This window comes from Podospora bellae-mahoneyi, chromosome 2 (assembly GCF_035222275.1).
Source record: "Podospora bellae-mahoneyi strain CBS 112042 chromosome 2, whole genome shotgun sequence".
In the NCBI taxonomy this organism is placed as follows: domain Eukaryota; kingdom Fungi; phylum Ascomycota; class Sordariomycetes; order Sordariales; family Podosporaceae; genus Podospora; species Podospora bellae-mahoneyi.
Genome location: NC_085881.1, coordinates 4,959,525 through 4,972,609, shown reverse-complemented (window position 1 = coordinate 4,972,609; position 13,085 = coordinate 4,959,525). Strand labels below are relative to the sequence as shown.

The 13,085-nt window shown below is 53.1% G+C and overlaps 4 protein-coding genes across 4 annotated transcripts; 3 read left to right on the top strand and 1 right to left on the bottom strand.

Annotated features, from left to right (window-relative positions):
• Positions 1–5,120: 5,120 nt before the first annotated feature.
• On the bottom strand, positions 5,121–7,381 carry cyp6 (Peptidyl-prolyl cis-trans isomerase-like 4). The gene is made up of 2 exons (XM_062877115.1): positions 7,074–7,381; positions 5,121–7,008 (listed from the first exon to the last, which is right to left on the bottom strand). Exons 1-2 carry the CDS (start codon positions 7,151–7,153, stop codon positions 5,400–5,402), a joined length of 1,689 nt encoding a protein of 562 aa, XP_062735788.1. The 5' UTR covers positions 7,154–7,381; the 3' UTR covers positions 5,121–5,399.
• Positions 7,382–7,572: 191 nt separating this feature from the next.
• QC761_213860 (uncharacterized protein) lies at positions 7,573–8,715 on the top strand. Its single transcript, XM_062877116.1, has 2 exons — positions 7,573–7,873; positions 7,935–8,715. The coding sequence occupies exons 1-2, from the start codon at positions 7,583–7,585 to the stop codon at positions 8,703–8,705; spliced, it is 1,062 nt and encodes a 353-aa protein (XP_062735787.1). The 5' UTR covers positions 7,573–7,582; the 3' UTR covers positions 8,706–8,715.
• A 95-nt stretch (positions 8,716–8,810) lies between these two features.
• QC761_213870 (uncharacterized protein) lies at positions 8,811–9,728 on the top strand (the record flags this gene model as incomplete). The annotated part of the gene is made up of 3 exons (XM_062877117.1): positions 8,811–9,137; positions 9,321–9,568; positions 9,649–9,728. The coding sequence occupies exons 1-3, from the start codon at positions 9,055–9,057 to the stop codon at positions 9,726–9,728; spliced, it is 411 nt and encodes a 136-aa protein (XP_062735786.1). The 5' UTR covers positions 8,811–9,054.
• Positions 9,729–11,041: 1,313 nt separating this feature from the next.
• Positions 11,042–11,836, top strand: QC761_213880 (uncharacterized protein; the record flags this gene model as incomplete). The annotated part of the gene is made up of 2 exons (XM_062877118.1): positions 11,042–11,590; positions 11,723–11,836. 2 exons carry the CDS (start codon positions 11,042–11,044, stop codon positions 11,834–11,836), a joined length of 663 nt encoding a protein of 220 aa, XP_062735785.1.
• Positions 11,837–13,085: the final 1,249 nt, after the last annotated feature.

Below are 13,085 nucleotides of genomic sequence, written 5' to 3'. Positions count from 1 at the left end.
GACAGGCCTGGTTCCCCCAGGGATATTTCCCTTGACATGATGTGCTACCACGGTCTTGACCTTGGCCCGTCGCCCTGTCTTGTGGTTCTCTCTCTGGTCCTACACGTCTAGTTTTTGACAGCGGAGCATGAAGTACCTCCAGAAAGATTCGAGTTGCCTTTGATTAGCGCGAGGCTAATGATGGACATGTCGGGTACATGCATCGGAAAAAGCCACCTGATGTAGGGATGGGCATCTTTTCGCAGCTACATGTACCCATTTGGCATCAGATGGCAGGCCAAAGGGGCAACGGCCACGGGCCACATCAATCATGAGTACATGGCACTGTGATAAGATGCTGTACCAGCTTTTCAACGTCGAGGCTGGTCCAACATGGAGACAGCCACCTCCAAGAAAACTGCCTAGTCCGACACAAGTACCGGGAAAGTATCTCGTTGAGTACCTCTGTTTCTTGATGCTGCATTTGGCAAGTGTCGACTTGCCTGCCGGCGAGTGGACCATTTGTGCTACTAACCTATAGCTTTCGACTGAGAGTGACTGTGGAGAGTGAAAGGAGAGTAAAATCAAGATGTCCAGGGGTAAAGTGACACCTCACTCGAAAAGTCGAAAAGTCCCTCTCCCCCACCCTCACTCACTGTCTGAGGGCAAACGAATCAAAAGCAGAGTCGAAAATCTTTGCGTCTCGATGTGCAATCGCCTCTGATAAGGTGGTTTGCTTGATTCTTGGCCCAAAATGTGTCATTGTGTACTTGGATTTAGCGAAGCAATCGAGTTTTCGCACAACGTGATGCAGCCATCTCAAAGAGGAGAAGTGGGCTGGGGACAACGCATAAATGGTGAGCATTCTTGTCCCTTGTACAACTTATGGATATGGAAGAGGCCGGTGTTTGTGCTGCTGGCCAGTGCTGGTGTCAGCGGCAGGTTGTGCAATTGCACCATTGGGTCTTGTAGAATGATGATATCTGACCTGAATAATTACCTGGTACAAACGAACAAGTCTGTTTGATTTTTTCTTGAATACCTATCGTATACATCAGACGCTAAACTCCGTATTAATTCCTTTTTTTGCCCACTGTGCAAACATGAGCCCCCGGCTGCAGATTGAAGTCGCCATCCCCCCATCTCAAAACGGATGGCCAGGTAGGTAAGGTGTTGAACAGAGAGATTGACCGTTCCGATATCAAGAGAGAAAAAACTGCACATTTGGTGCTTGCTGGCCCAGAGAGAAAATAGTGTTACCCTGAGACTTGGAAGGCGGGATTGTGTGGGTGGTAATTGGTAATCGATCGGATCGGATAACCACCGAGTGCCAATGACAGCTCGCTCTGGGTGTCAAGGCAGGTACGAAGATGATCGAAGACTCTGCATTTTCAACTAAAAGTAGCTTTGATGTACCCGCGCCAAGTTTGCACGGTGCAACTGTCTGCGGAAGCTGGAGCAGCTAGACCACATACCTACGTCCCACCTCGACCATCCAGAGATCTGTGTTTATCGTCGTCTGCATCCGCGGCACATGTTGGCGTCTGCAGCAGTGAGCATGGTGCAGTCAAGACCGGGAGCCCCTGGGTATCCCCAAAAATTCTATCACATTCTGTCGCTGAGACCTCCTGGCATGCTCCCATCGTCTGCTTCTCCCGCAAGCGAAAATATGACCGATCTACTTTTCCCCCTGGAAGCTGGCATACAAGGCAGGGAATCCGATTTGTCGGCCACCCCGTTGAAAACGGGAGCCCGAAGATCTCCCCACTGTCAGTTATGCTTTACATATTCGCCGCAACAGTCACGGGGACTGGGGAAGCGTGGGTTGTGCGGTGAACAATCATGCATGTTGCAAACACACGATACAGCTGCCCGGCACTGCTGGTCCTGGAGTCCCCGGCCCTTCTGCAGACGGCGTTGGACCACAGTCCGCAAGCTGCGTCGGATAGATGAGACGAGGAGCAAAGTGCTAATTTCTTTCTCGACACGGCTACACCCGTCATTCAGATCTCGGTCCGACTATCTGGGGAAGCTGATCGGATGGTCGGTTCTGGGTGGACTTGTACCTTGCCATGCGTTATGAGCCAGAAGATACCTGCCTGACATGCCAGCTTTGCTCCCCTTGATGAATTTTGAGACCCAAAGGAGTCACGTTGTTCTGTGACATCAAACCTTCAATTCAGTACGCTCGATGTTGAGCTTAGTTGAGCAGCTATTGACCTGTCTAGGTGGGTAGCCACCAGAACTCACCACCAAAAATGATGCCAACGTAAACATTCTCTCTCCCCGATCGGGTTGACCCATCCGAATCCCCAATGCTCAAGAAGCGGGTTGAGCTGTTGTCTGGCCCCCCCAACGCTCCGGCTCAGCTACTTCAGCTTATCTGACCTGTGACCAGCTCACGCCAAGTCTCGCCTCGGCTGGCTCGTTCATGGAAAGTCGCGATGCGGCTGCGTGCATGTCGATGTCTCTAGCTCTCTGGCCACCCATTCCCTAGTCAGGTGCTACGGCGTCAACAAGAATTTTGTGAGGGCCCTGGGGCGTGCTTCAGAAGTCGGTACCCGAAGATGCTGTGCCATTCGCGCAGTCGGTCCCCTCTCACTTCTCCAACTTTTCCCCTGTGGAGGCCGTGAGAGGGACAGTGCTTGCACGTTATAAGTAGCTCACATGTGGACTCAACTCAAGACCATGTAGAGGTTGTGCCGAGGAGGCATCACTTGCGGATACGAGGCATTGTCGATGAAATGGAGTGCTGATGGAAGGCATAACGATAGAAATAGAACAAATCGATCAGCTTGGCCAATGAAGAGCCCGCGCCATCCTGTCTCAGTGTGATTATATTCTAAATAGGAATGCGTCTCAGGGGCTGACCACCAGGCATGACTTCATATCTCGGTAGATATCTCTGACCTTGACTCCCTACAAGCTGCCCAACAATGCCTTGGACTTGGTAGCGCTCGTATATTGGGATACAATTCCTCTTGGTAACAACGTTGACCGCGTAACTGAGTTTGTCGTCGCAGAGATATCATACCATGTGTGATGGTAAACAGCTCGGACTGCCTGGATACGAATTCGTGAGGATGATGAAATTTCCAAGTGACACAGCATTCAACTGCAAGAGAAGCGGCGTTCAATCAGATGCCTTTATCAACTTTGAACCACCCCCCGTCGAAACCTCCGGACGGAGTCCAAAGCCTACCGCATGGGCCGCCCCCCGCCGTCATCATCGGACCATCTGGTATCACCCTTCAAAACACATCTGAGCTCTTGATACAAGCAAGATCCCAGGAGGTCCGAGCAAGTCAGATTTCCTCTGTACTGTGGCCTGATCAGGGCTGAATGGAAGGCTTCCCCTTATCCACGGAGGTGAAGTCTACGAAAAGGTAGAACAAATCAGCTTCCGACGCGCCTGGACAAATGTGCCCTTCCTGATATTTCTGGAAGCATCAATGTAATGTGCACACGCGTCCACGAGAATCACTACCATGCTTTCTCGACGTTGCCAGCAAATGGCGTTGGGATATCCAGGGTTTTAAGAGATGCATAAAAAACGCCATTTTTTCCCCGAGTCGTGGACATTCGGAGAGGGAGGGACCTTACAGCTCGATCCGTCGCCCAAACGGTAAACCGGTAGAAAAAAACCGCCATGGGCGTCTGTCGAGACACGTTGCCCGAACGCCTCCGAGGCAAAATGAGAACTTTTTTCTTTTTCTTGCCTGCCGGCGGTGACGGGTCGCGCGATGCGGATCGGCAGCGGCAGCGGCGGCTGGATTGGTAGGTCGGGAGGGTGTTGAGGAAGAGAAAGAAGAAAGAAGGGTGGTGGATGACGGGCATGATCCGAACGATACCTCAGACACACCCATACACACACATACACAACCCGAACACCCGCCCCTCCATCACCCCTTGGCCAGCAGCCCCCAACCCCGAACCCCAAACCCCCAACTATCCGCAAAACCAATTTTTATGCAGTACGAATAGGCACCTGTAGCACTCATTGGCCGCCCTGCTTATCCGCACACCACCACAGCCCAATTCCGAGCATCTTCGTCGTCAAATATAGGCATATATAAAAGTAGTATAATCTTTCAGCCCAATGACAACCCAACCCAAGCCGGGGGGCGAGAACAGGAGGCCAGCCAGCTATCTGCGCAGGACGGGGCTTCGTGAAAGGCCCCTCATTCTAGTTGCCTGCGTCATACAGAGACCGCATGAACAACCTCCTCGTGGAACCAGCAGAAGCTACCTCGTCCGGGTACTAAACTCCGAGGTCTGCATACATATACGCCCTATGTTGAGTAGGGAGGAAGCACGATACGGCGGTTGGGAGCTCTGCATGCTCCAGCTGGGCCCGATAATCACGTCAAGGGAGGCTTGAAGAAAGAAGCGGCCCGCACGTGTGGCCTGTATAAAAAGCCACCCGACCGTCTTTCGACTGTGACGAAGCGACTGTGGTGAGAGGGGTGCGGTACGCGCGAGAGTGGGGGAATATGTGCTGGACCGAGAGAGAAAGAATTATCCGGCGTGCATGCCCACTTGCTCCTGTGCTGTAGTCACGACAAAAGGGGGATAGATCACTAGCGATGACGATGCTGATGAGATGTGCAACGGAAAAGGGCAGCCTTGGGTTACCTTCCCACAATCCCTTCCGCGAACCACAGGGCGGGGGGTAAACCAGGGTGCTGAAAAGAACCCGCGGCTGGGAGGAAGGAAAGGGGCAGGAAAGGGGGCAGGAAGCATCAATGGAAGCCATCGAGAAACAATGCAATGCGCCTCGACCACCCGACCCGCAAATGCGATCCATCCACCGCTGTAGCCAGAATGCCCTGACCAACACGCACCCACCTCAGCCCGCCACGTAGATAGATATCCATGGCAGAACGAAAAGAAAGCTCGTATAAAAGAGTCGAAGCAACAGGACGCGAGCCACATCCATTGGGTCTGGCCTTCGGGCACAGGGTCCTTGCCCACGCAGCCCCTCGGGACGATGCGCCATCCATTGACAGGGCACCATGCGGTTTAGGCTTCTCCTTGACGCCTACTACACAGGAGCGCGTGTACACGTTCGACTAGGAGTTCCAGACCGACTCGGTGGTCAGAACGACGAGATGACACCTTGCTCAAGTCGTGTTCCCAGTGCCCGGCCAACAGGATGTCATCCGTCGTTGGGCGTAGTGTTGAGTAACTGGGGCGACTGGCCGAGGGTGGAAGACACTATGCTAGACAGGGAGCTGGCAGCTGAGGAAGACAGAAAAGAGCAAGAAGAGCCGGGCCACAAGAAAACGAGTTGCTGTCGAACGTGAAAGACGAACCACTCATCGTCTAGGGCTCTAATTAGCTTGCATCGTTACTGTGATATCCCACGCACACGAGGCCGGCAGCCGACAGCACCGCTACACACGACCGACGACAACCGTTCAACGTCCACTGTACTCGTCTCCTCCGCCTCTTCCCCGGTATTTGTCCAGGCCCCTATCCCTGTCCCTGTATCTGCTCCTATCCCTTCTATCGCGATCTTGGTCCCGACGATCTCTGCGAGCCCAATCCCGATCTTCTCGGCCCCTTGATGATGATTGTCCGGGATCGCCTGGCCTGTCATGGCGGTTGTTGTCGCGGTAGCTGTGACGATGATAACCGTGGTCTTGTCTGGGGCTCCGGCTCCGTCGCTCCGTGTGACCTCGCCTGTGCTCTGGCCTGTTGTTATTGCCGCTACTGCTGTGCGTGTCCGTCAGCCGGTCCGGAGACTCTCTTCCCCGCCGGTGTGCCGCAGCTTCTCTTCGGCTATCTTCATGGCCACCACTTCCACTCGGGCCGGTCGACCGGCTCTCGCCGGCTCTCCTGTCGTAAGGCTTGCGGTTGTTATTGTTCTCATTGTTGTTATTGCTGCTGCTGCTGTGGGAGACGCCGGTATCGTGCCGGCCATGCTGCATATCCTCCACCCCATGGACCATCCGGTAATGATCGTCTTCGTCGTCACGTTCCACGTCCTCATTCCTGTATTTGCGCCATTTCTCCAGCTCTTGCACACCACCCCAGCCACCTTTCCCTTTTCTTGCAGCAGCAGTTTTGCGTTTCGTGTTGGTATCGTTTCTCCAAACCTCGCTCAGGCGACTGACGCTTTGACTGAAGTCTACGTGAATTCTCCTGTCGTCAATCAGAACGGAATCCATCTTGTAGTACGCTTCCTCACAGCTCTTCTTATCTTCAAACTCAATGAAAGCATACTGCAAGCTGTCGCCGGTTTTCTGATCTCTAATCACCTCGCAACTTAAAATCTTGCCAAACCGACTGAATATCAACTCCAAGTCCTCGTCAGTTGTGACTGGGTTGAGCTTGCAAACAAACAGGACATTTTCTGGTGGCTTGACTTCGGCAAATGGGAGATCGCCTAGCATCTCCAACGTCAACGCCTGGGCGGCTGCTTCCCTCTCTTTCTTTCTCGTTTCCGCCTCAGCGGCGGCTTCTTCGTCCTTTTCGACATCAACCAGCTCTTCTCCTTCCGCAATCCTGACGGTAGCGAGCTGTGCCTTGGTCGGTGGAGGTGAAGCACTCGGCTCCCGCAGGCCAGCGGGGTCAGGGTAGGGATCCTCCAACACAATGGTATGCTTGATTCTGATGTCCACCAGCGGGTTCCCTCGTTCATCCACAATTGCCTCGTTGATCTTCTCCAGAACGTCAAAGCCCTCGGCGACTTTCCCAAATATGGCGGCTTTGTCGTCTAAGAAGTCTATCCCATCCTCTCCCAGTGTGATCAGAAATTGAGAGCCAGCCAGCCGTGTCTCTGGGTCAGACGGGTGGGGGGCAGTAGCCATGCTGACAGTGCCTCGTTCGCGGTGTTTCAATTTGGGATGGAACAAGGCAGGAAATGTCTTGTCCCTGCCTTCGAGTAAGCCCCAGATGGAACTTCCGCCGTCGGAATTGGGGGACAGAGGCCCGAGAGGGTCGCCGGTTTGACAGGAAAAGGACTTTTGAATAGAGTGGATCGGAGAAAAGTTGTAGTATTTGATCTTGCATAGCTTGAGAAAGCTGAAGAACACTGGGTTAGTTGTGGTCTGGCAATTGAACAAGAAAGCAAGAACATGGGGACGTACTTTTCGCACATCTTGGGGGCGAAATCGACCAGCAGGTCAATGACAATGTCACCTGCCGTTGTCTCGAGAATGACCGACATCTTGGCGACAGTCTTCCCTGGGCGCGGCGAAAGGGTGTTGAGATGGGATTGTGTGTTTTTCTGGCCAACAACTGAAGTCTTCCAGTTCCGAGATGGAAACGCGATGCCAGGCGCGCACTCCACTGTTCAATGGCTTGGCAGCTCCTACGTCAAGTGCCCACTTTTGGCTGAACTGCTCGCTGGAAACAGACTTGGCCTTTTAAGATGAAATCCGATTGCAGGTGTGTTAAAATCCATAACGGAAAAAAAAACCAGGCTCGATTCAAATCAGGCTCGATTCAAATCAGGGAGAAATGGCATTGACTCATTACCTACCTGGGACCCCTTCTGACGCTCTGAGGTTGGAAAGTTGTGTGCCCAGCAGTCTATCCTTGGCCCTTCACCGCCTTCCTTTCTGCCGGTCTTTTGGACAAGGCGGCCAACATTTACATGAAACCACGACAGATGTCGAGCTGGACTCGAACAAGACCGTACTCACCCTTCAACATGAGCAGCCAAGACCCACAAGTGACCCGATTCTGTTGGCAGTGCCTGCAGTTGGATGCCGCACCAGAATATCCAGACGGTGAGGTCCTTTGCCTCGATGCGGTCCAAGAGGAAATCTACAAGAAGTTGTTTGGCCATGATGTCGCATTCCCGCTTCCTCCCCGCTATGGGCTAAAAGTGCTCAAGGAGTTGACGTCGAGAATCGAACGCTCTATCGTGGACTGGGAGAAGCATGTAAGGATAACTCATACCTTGCTGAAAAGGAGACGGAGACCCCAGGAACTGACAGGAACAGGGAATATCAGATAATCTCATGACCACCATGTCTGCGTTGTTATCTGTTCCATTGCCTTCAGAGGTGGTGGCTGCCCAGCAAAAGTGCCATGTGGCATACCACCTTTCCCTGCTCCAGGAACCCAGTGATGCAGCTGTGGTCTTGCTGGAATCTCGTTCCATTATCTCGGGTTCAGGGACAACAGGCCTACGAACATGGGAGGCAGCATTGCACATGGGCCAGTATCTCTGCGCCAACCCAACACTTGTCAAGGGGAAGCGTCTGCTGGAGCTCGGAACTGGAACAGGATACGTTGCCATCTTGTGTGCCAAATATCTCGGCGCAGAACATGTCATTGCCTCGGACGGTTCTGAAGATGTGGTGAATAACCTCCCAGACAACCTTTTCATCAACGGTCTTCAGGGCACAGACAGGGTGTCTGTCTCTGAGCTCAGATGGGGCCATGCTTTGCTGGGGATCGAAGAGGAGGAATGGAACGGTGGAAGAGAGGTCGACGTCGTGCTTGGAGCTGACATCACGTACGACGCGAGTGTAATTCCCGCGCTGGTGGCAACGCTGCAGAACCTCGTTGCTATATCGCCTGGCGTGGTCATTCTGATTGCGGCAACAGAGCGGAACAGAGCGACATTCGAGAGCTTCTTGGAGGTCTGTCAGAAGCGCGGGTTCCATGTCCATTATGAACTGTTTCCAGTGCTGCCTAGGCCGGAGCAGAGAGGGCCATTTTATAATGACGCCACCCCTATACACATTTGCCAATTGACGGTTGCATGAGAACAAAAAAGTCACTCTGAGATTGTGGTGCTGTGTTGTTGTTTTGAATGTCTTCTCAGAAGGTGTGGGGCAGTTGTCGACAAGTGGGGAGCTGGACAAGGCTGCCGCACATTGGTCCGTGCATTTCCACCAAGCTGCCCCGCCCGCTGCTGACTGATTGCCTCGGAATTCAGGCCACACACAAATTAGGGCTCACACCCAAATTAGCGATTCGCTGCCGGAATTTTGCGAGATCCACCCGCCTCCCAGTGCGTCCTGGCCTGCAAAAAACACCAGCAGAAACTCGCCCTCCTCCTGCCGGAATCTGAGATCGATCGAGGTACGACAACCAACGACCGACGACATCACCATGGCCGACTCTGATGCCCCCGTAACCCTGCGCACGCGGAAGTTCATCCGCAACCCTCTGCTCGGCCGCAAGCAGATGGTCGTGTGAGTGCTGCCATCCATCTCCGAATGCCCTCTTCCCGAATCGCCCCCGATTGCCAAGTCGCCCACAGTGGACGAGAACATCAATCCAGAAAAATAATGCTCGATTGGAACATGGCAAAATCGCGGGCGATTTGAAAATGTTGGGCTGTTTGATGGGAAATTGTCGCTGACTCTGCTGTTCAGGGACATCCTCCACCCCGGTCGCGCCAACATCTCCAAGGAGGACCTCCGCGAGAAGCTCGCTGCCCTCTACAAGGCCCAGAAGGATCAAGTTTCCGTCTTCGGTCTCCGCACCCAGTTCGGTGGTGGCAAGACCACCGGCTTTGCCCTCATCTATGACTCCCCCGAGGCCATGAAGAAGTTCGAGCCCCGCTACAGACTCGTCCGTGTTGGCCTTGCCACCAAGATTGAGCGTGCTTCCAGACAGCAGCGTATGTTTCCCGCGGTGGTGGACATGAGCATTTCATTTTGGGAGTGGTACCGGCTGACATTTTCTCTTCCTCACCAATAGGCAAGCAGCGCAAGAACCGCCAGAAGACCCTCCGCGGTACTGCGAAGGTCAAGGGCCCCAAGCCCAAGAAGGAGAAATAAGCGGCGAGCGTTTCTATTTCGGCGTCGTCTTTCACACCGGGTCTTTTTCAGGCATGGACGACGGCTTTGGTTCTGTGCATTACTCTACTCTGGCAGGCTGGTGGATATTATCGGCCAACTCATGGGATCGCCGGGCCATACAAAACGGGAAATTCATGAAGGCGTGATGGTTGGGGTTCATTGATTTCGGGCAGAACCATAGCATCCAATACAGGAGGACGTTGGTCGAGCCAAAAGTCCGGAAGAGACAAAAACTGTGTGATGGACAAAGGAGGAGTGCGTGGTTCCCAATAGCAGCATGCTTGCGGCCGCGTGGTGACATAACGGATTGGGAGTCGGCCCTCTCAACAAGAGATGTAATGCATACAGATTCCGTCCACTGATTCCCGTGAGTTTTGTTTGTCATGTCGAGGCACCCAGTTTCTTGTCGAGTCTCAGATGTCCCACTTGGCCAATATGCCCCAAGTTTTCCTGGCCGTTTGCCTTGCAGCCAGCCCGGGGCCATGCACCACTGGAGAGCATACAATCCATCTATACGAGATCAGCAATGAGCAGCAAGTGGTGGAACGTTAGCCACTGCTCGCCAATTTCCCTGGCCTATTTTGCCACGTTTTGCAAGCCCATGACCATCCGATCACAATGCCTTGATACATATATGCTCACAACTTCACAATGTGTAGGACGACCGTTACACATGGGGCAATCACGGCAGTGGCCTATCGCTGGCCGCCCTGAGCCTAGCCTGTTCCCTCCTCCAAAGCCTCGACTTTTCTGCACAATTTCAATTGTCAAACTTGCAAAAAAGGAATGTGCCCATCTCGAAACAAACACCGACAACGTAATTGCTTGCTTGTCGTGAAGATTGCAAGTCGATTGCTGTTCACTGGCAACCTCTGGACGACAATCCCGGATGCCGGCATCCAACTCACGTGTGGGGCCGGGCCGGTCTCCCCTGGCCTCGAACCCCGGATGTGGCACAGCCCTCCGGGTCCGCCACCGAGGGACGTTGACATCTGCCTACCTTAGTCTCCTGTCTGCCAAGAGGCCACACAGGAAAGAAGCCTTTGTGTGTCTGCATCGAGAGAAGACGGGGACATGTGTGATCATAAATAACATGGCTGGCTGACACTTTTTGTGTCTTGCCTTTTCTCTTTCTCTCCTCACCCACGGCAGCCACCAGTCTCCTTCGGCTTTGCTAGACAAATAGCGCTTTTCTGCTTTCTTTGCTTTCTCTTATAGCTTCTCGGGCTTTGTTGCTTGCTTGGTTGCTTGTTTGACAATTTGGCAAGTCACTTACACACAACGACAACACAATGGCAACCCTCCGCTCCATCCTCGCCTGCCTCTCCTTCCGCCGCAACCGCGCCAACCGGGCCGGCTACACCGAGCTCCTCTACGACTCCCTCGACTCTCACGGTCAGATTGACAACGAAAAGTTCGGCCTCTACTCCGACTCCCCACCCGGCAATAACCATGAAGAAGGGCAGTACCGATCCGCCCCCTTGATGGCCTACACTTCATCTGCCGACGACGACGAGGAGCAGCTCGTGGCCATTGCCAAAAAGATCGTAAACTTGATGCACAAAGCCGAGTTCAACGACGACTCCCTTCAGATCGCCATCACAAATGTCGTCGGCGAGAGGAGGTGGAACCGCAAACTGATCGAGGAGTGTCTGGACAATGTTGTCGAGTTGGTCGAGCAGGGGAGGCAGAACATGGGGGATGCCATGACCGAGGCGCTGGACAGGGTGACGGACGTTGCGGATGAGGAGTTTGCGTTTCCGAGACGGCACCCGGAGAGCGTGGACGGGTTTATTGCGATTGTCTCGGTTGGAGTTCTGGCTGAGATGCAGGGCGCTTGGGTGTTGGAGTTGTTGGGGTTTGGGGAGGTGAAGGACAAAGACTTGGAGGGGATGGTGGAGGAGGTGGATGAGAAGAGGGCGGTGGGGGAGGTCAAGATGTTGACTTCGGACAAGATTGTGCTGGGGGAGAAGGCGAGGAGGGGGAGTGTAGCTGACTGGTGGATGAGGGAGTACAAGGCGTATATCCCCGAGGGCAGGGTTGAGACCTTCTTTACAAGGCTGGATATGGTGGATCCTGCTGAATAGGTGATCATATATGGGTCTTCATATCTGGCGTTTCTCAACTTTGGCTTGGTTTTCACTGGGGATTTCGTCTTGGTTACTTTAGGGCACATGTGGGATTGTACTGGGGTAGGTCATGTAGCAAAGGGTAGACACAATACACCAACCGCGCCTGCAGACATTCACTTTTGTCCCATTTTACCATCCATGGAAACAAACAAAACAACGTTAGTAACAAGTGTGATATTCTTCTGGTATCATTTCAGATATGTCAATATCAACTGCAAGATACCCAAGAAACAGGACCCCCTTTCCTCCACTAAGCCCCTATCAGCACCAAATCTCGTGATCACATGGATCATCCGGTACCAAGGTTATCGTCACCACCGAAGGCGTAGTAGACGACGGTCTTGGAGTCAAGTATGTGACCCGAGTCGACACAAGCGTTGGGGTAGGACCACCAATGGTGATCACCGTCGTTATAGTTTTAGTAGTGACCGCAGGGTTGCCTGAAGGCCTGGTAGAGGTTTCAATGGCCACACACTGCTCGTACCACATGCTGTAGTAGCTGTCAGTATCCTCCGTTCTGTTTAGGTGAATTCTTTCTCATCACTTACTTTCCATCGTTCTTGCAGTAAGCCCCCGATGGACAGATTCTTGGACCAGTCCAGTTTTGTCCGCCGCACTGTCCGTACAAGGACTGTGTTGCACCCGGACGCGGAGTACTTGAAGGAGAGGGAGCTGTGAAGAATGTTGTTGGCCGACCTCGTTGCGCCAACGTTGCCCCTGAGAGGGCAAGGAATGAGAGAAGGAACGATGTATGCATGTTGGTTTGCGTGATAGTAGAATCCCGAGGAGACAACTCTGACGGAACCCTGGATTACATGCTTCAGCTATATACTTACTTACTCTTCATCTACATATCCCGGCTCCTCCCAATGACCGCCGAGATCATACCCAATATCCAGGACCCAGGTTTTGCTATCTCTCCCATATTACCCTGAGAGGGTGGACCGTAAGCGAGGTCTGGCAGCATGGGGCGTCTTGTGCTATTGTTAGTCGGAAAAAAAGCCAATTGTTCTGCAATGTGTTCACCGACAGATGTGCCGGACCCCTCCGCCTGGGACATGAAAAAGGTAAAGGCCACCTGATAAGGTAACGAGAGTCCAGAAACCATGAAGCCCACCCAGTGCCCTCTCATCAACTGATGTTACCGGTTTACCCCGGTCACCGAATTCTCAATTCACAATACCTTACATTGAATGCTACAGTT

What these genes read in the sequence shown, in the direction of transcription:
- QC761_213860 (XM_062877116.1), top strand. Translation starts at nt 7,583, where the DNA reads ATGAAACCACGACAGATGTCGAGCTGGACTCGAACAAGACCGTACTCA. An exon ending in TCGTGGACTGGGAGAAGCAT is followed by an intron (nt 7,874 to 7,934) that starts GTAAGGATAACT and finishes TGACAGGAACAG; the next exon opens with GGAATATCAGATAATCTCAT.
- cyp6 (XM_062877115.1), bottom strand. Translation starts at nt 7,153, where the DNA reads ATGTCGGTCATTCTCGAGACAACGGCAGGTGACATTGTCATTGACCTG. An exon ending in GCCCCCAAGATGTGCGAAAA is followed by an intron (nt 7,009 to 7,073) that starts GTACGTCCCCAT and finishes AGTGTTCTTCAG; the next exon opens with CTTTCTCAAGCTATGCAAGA.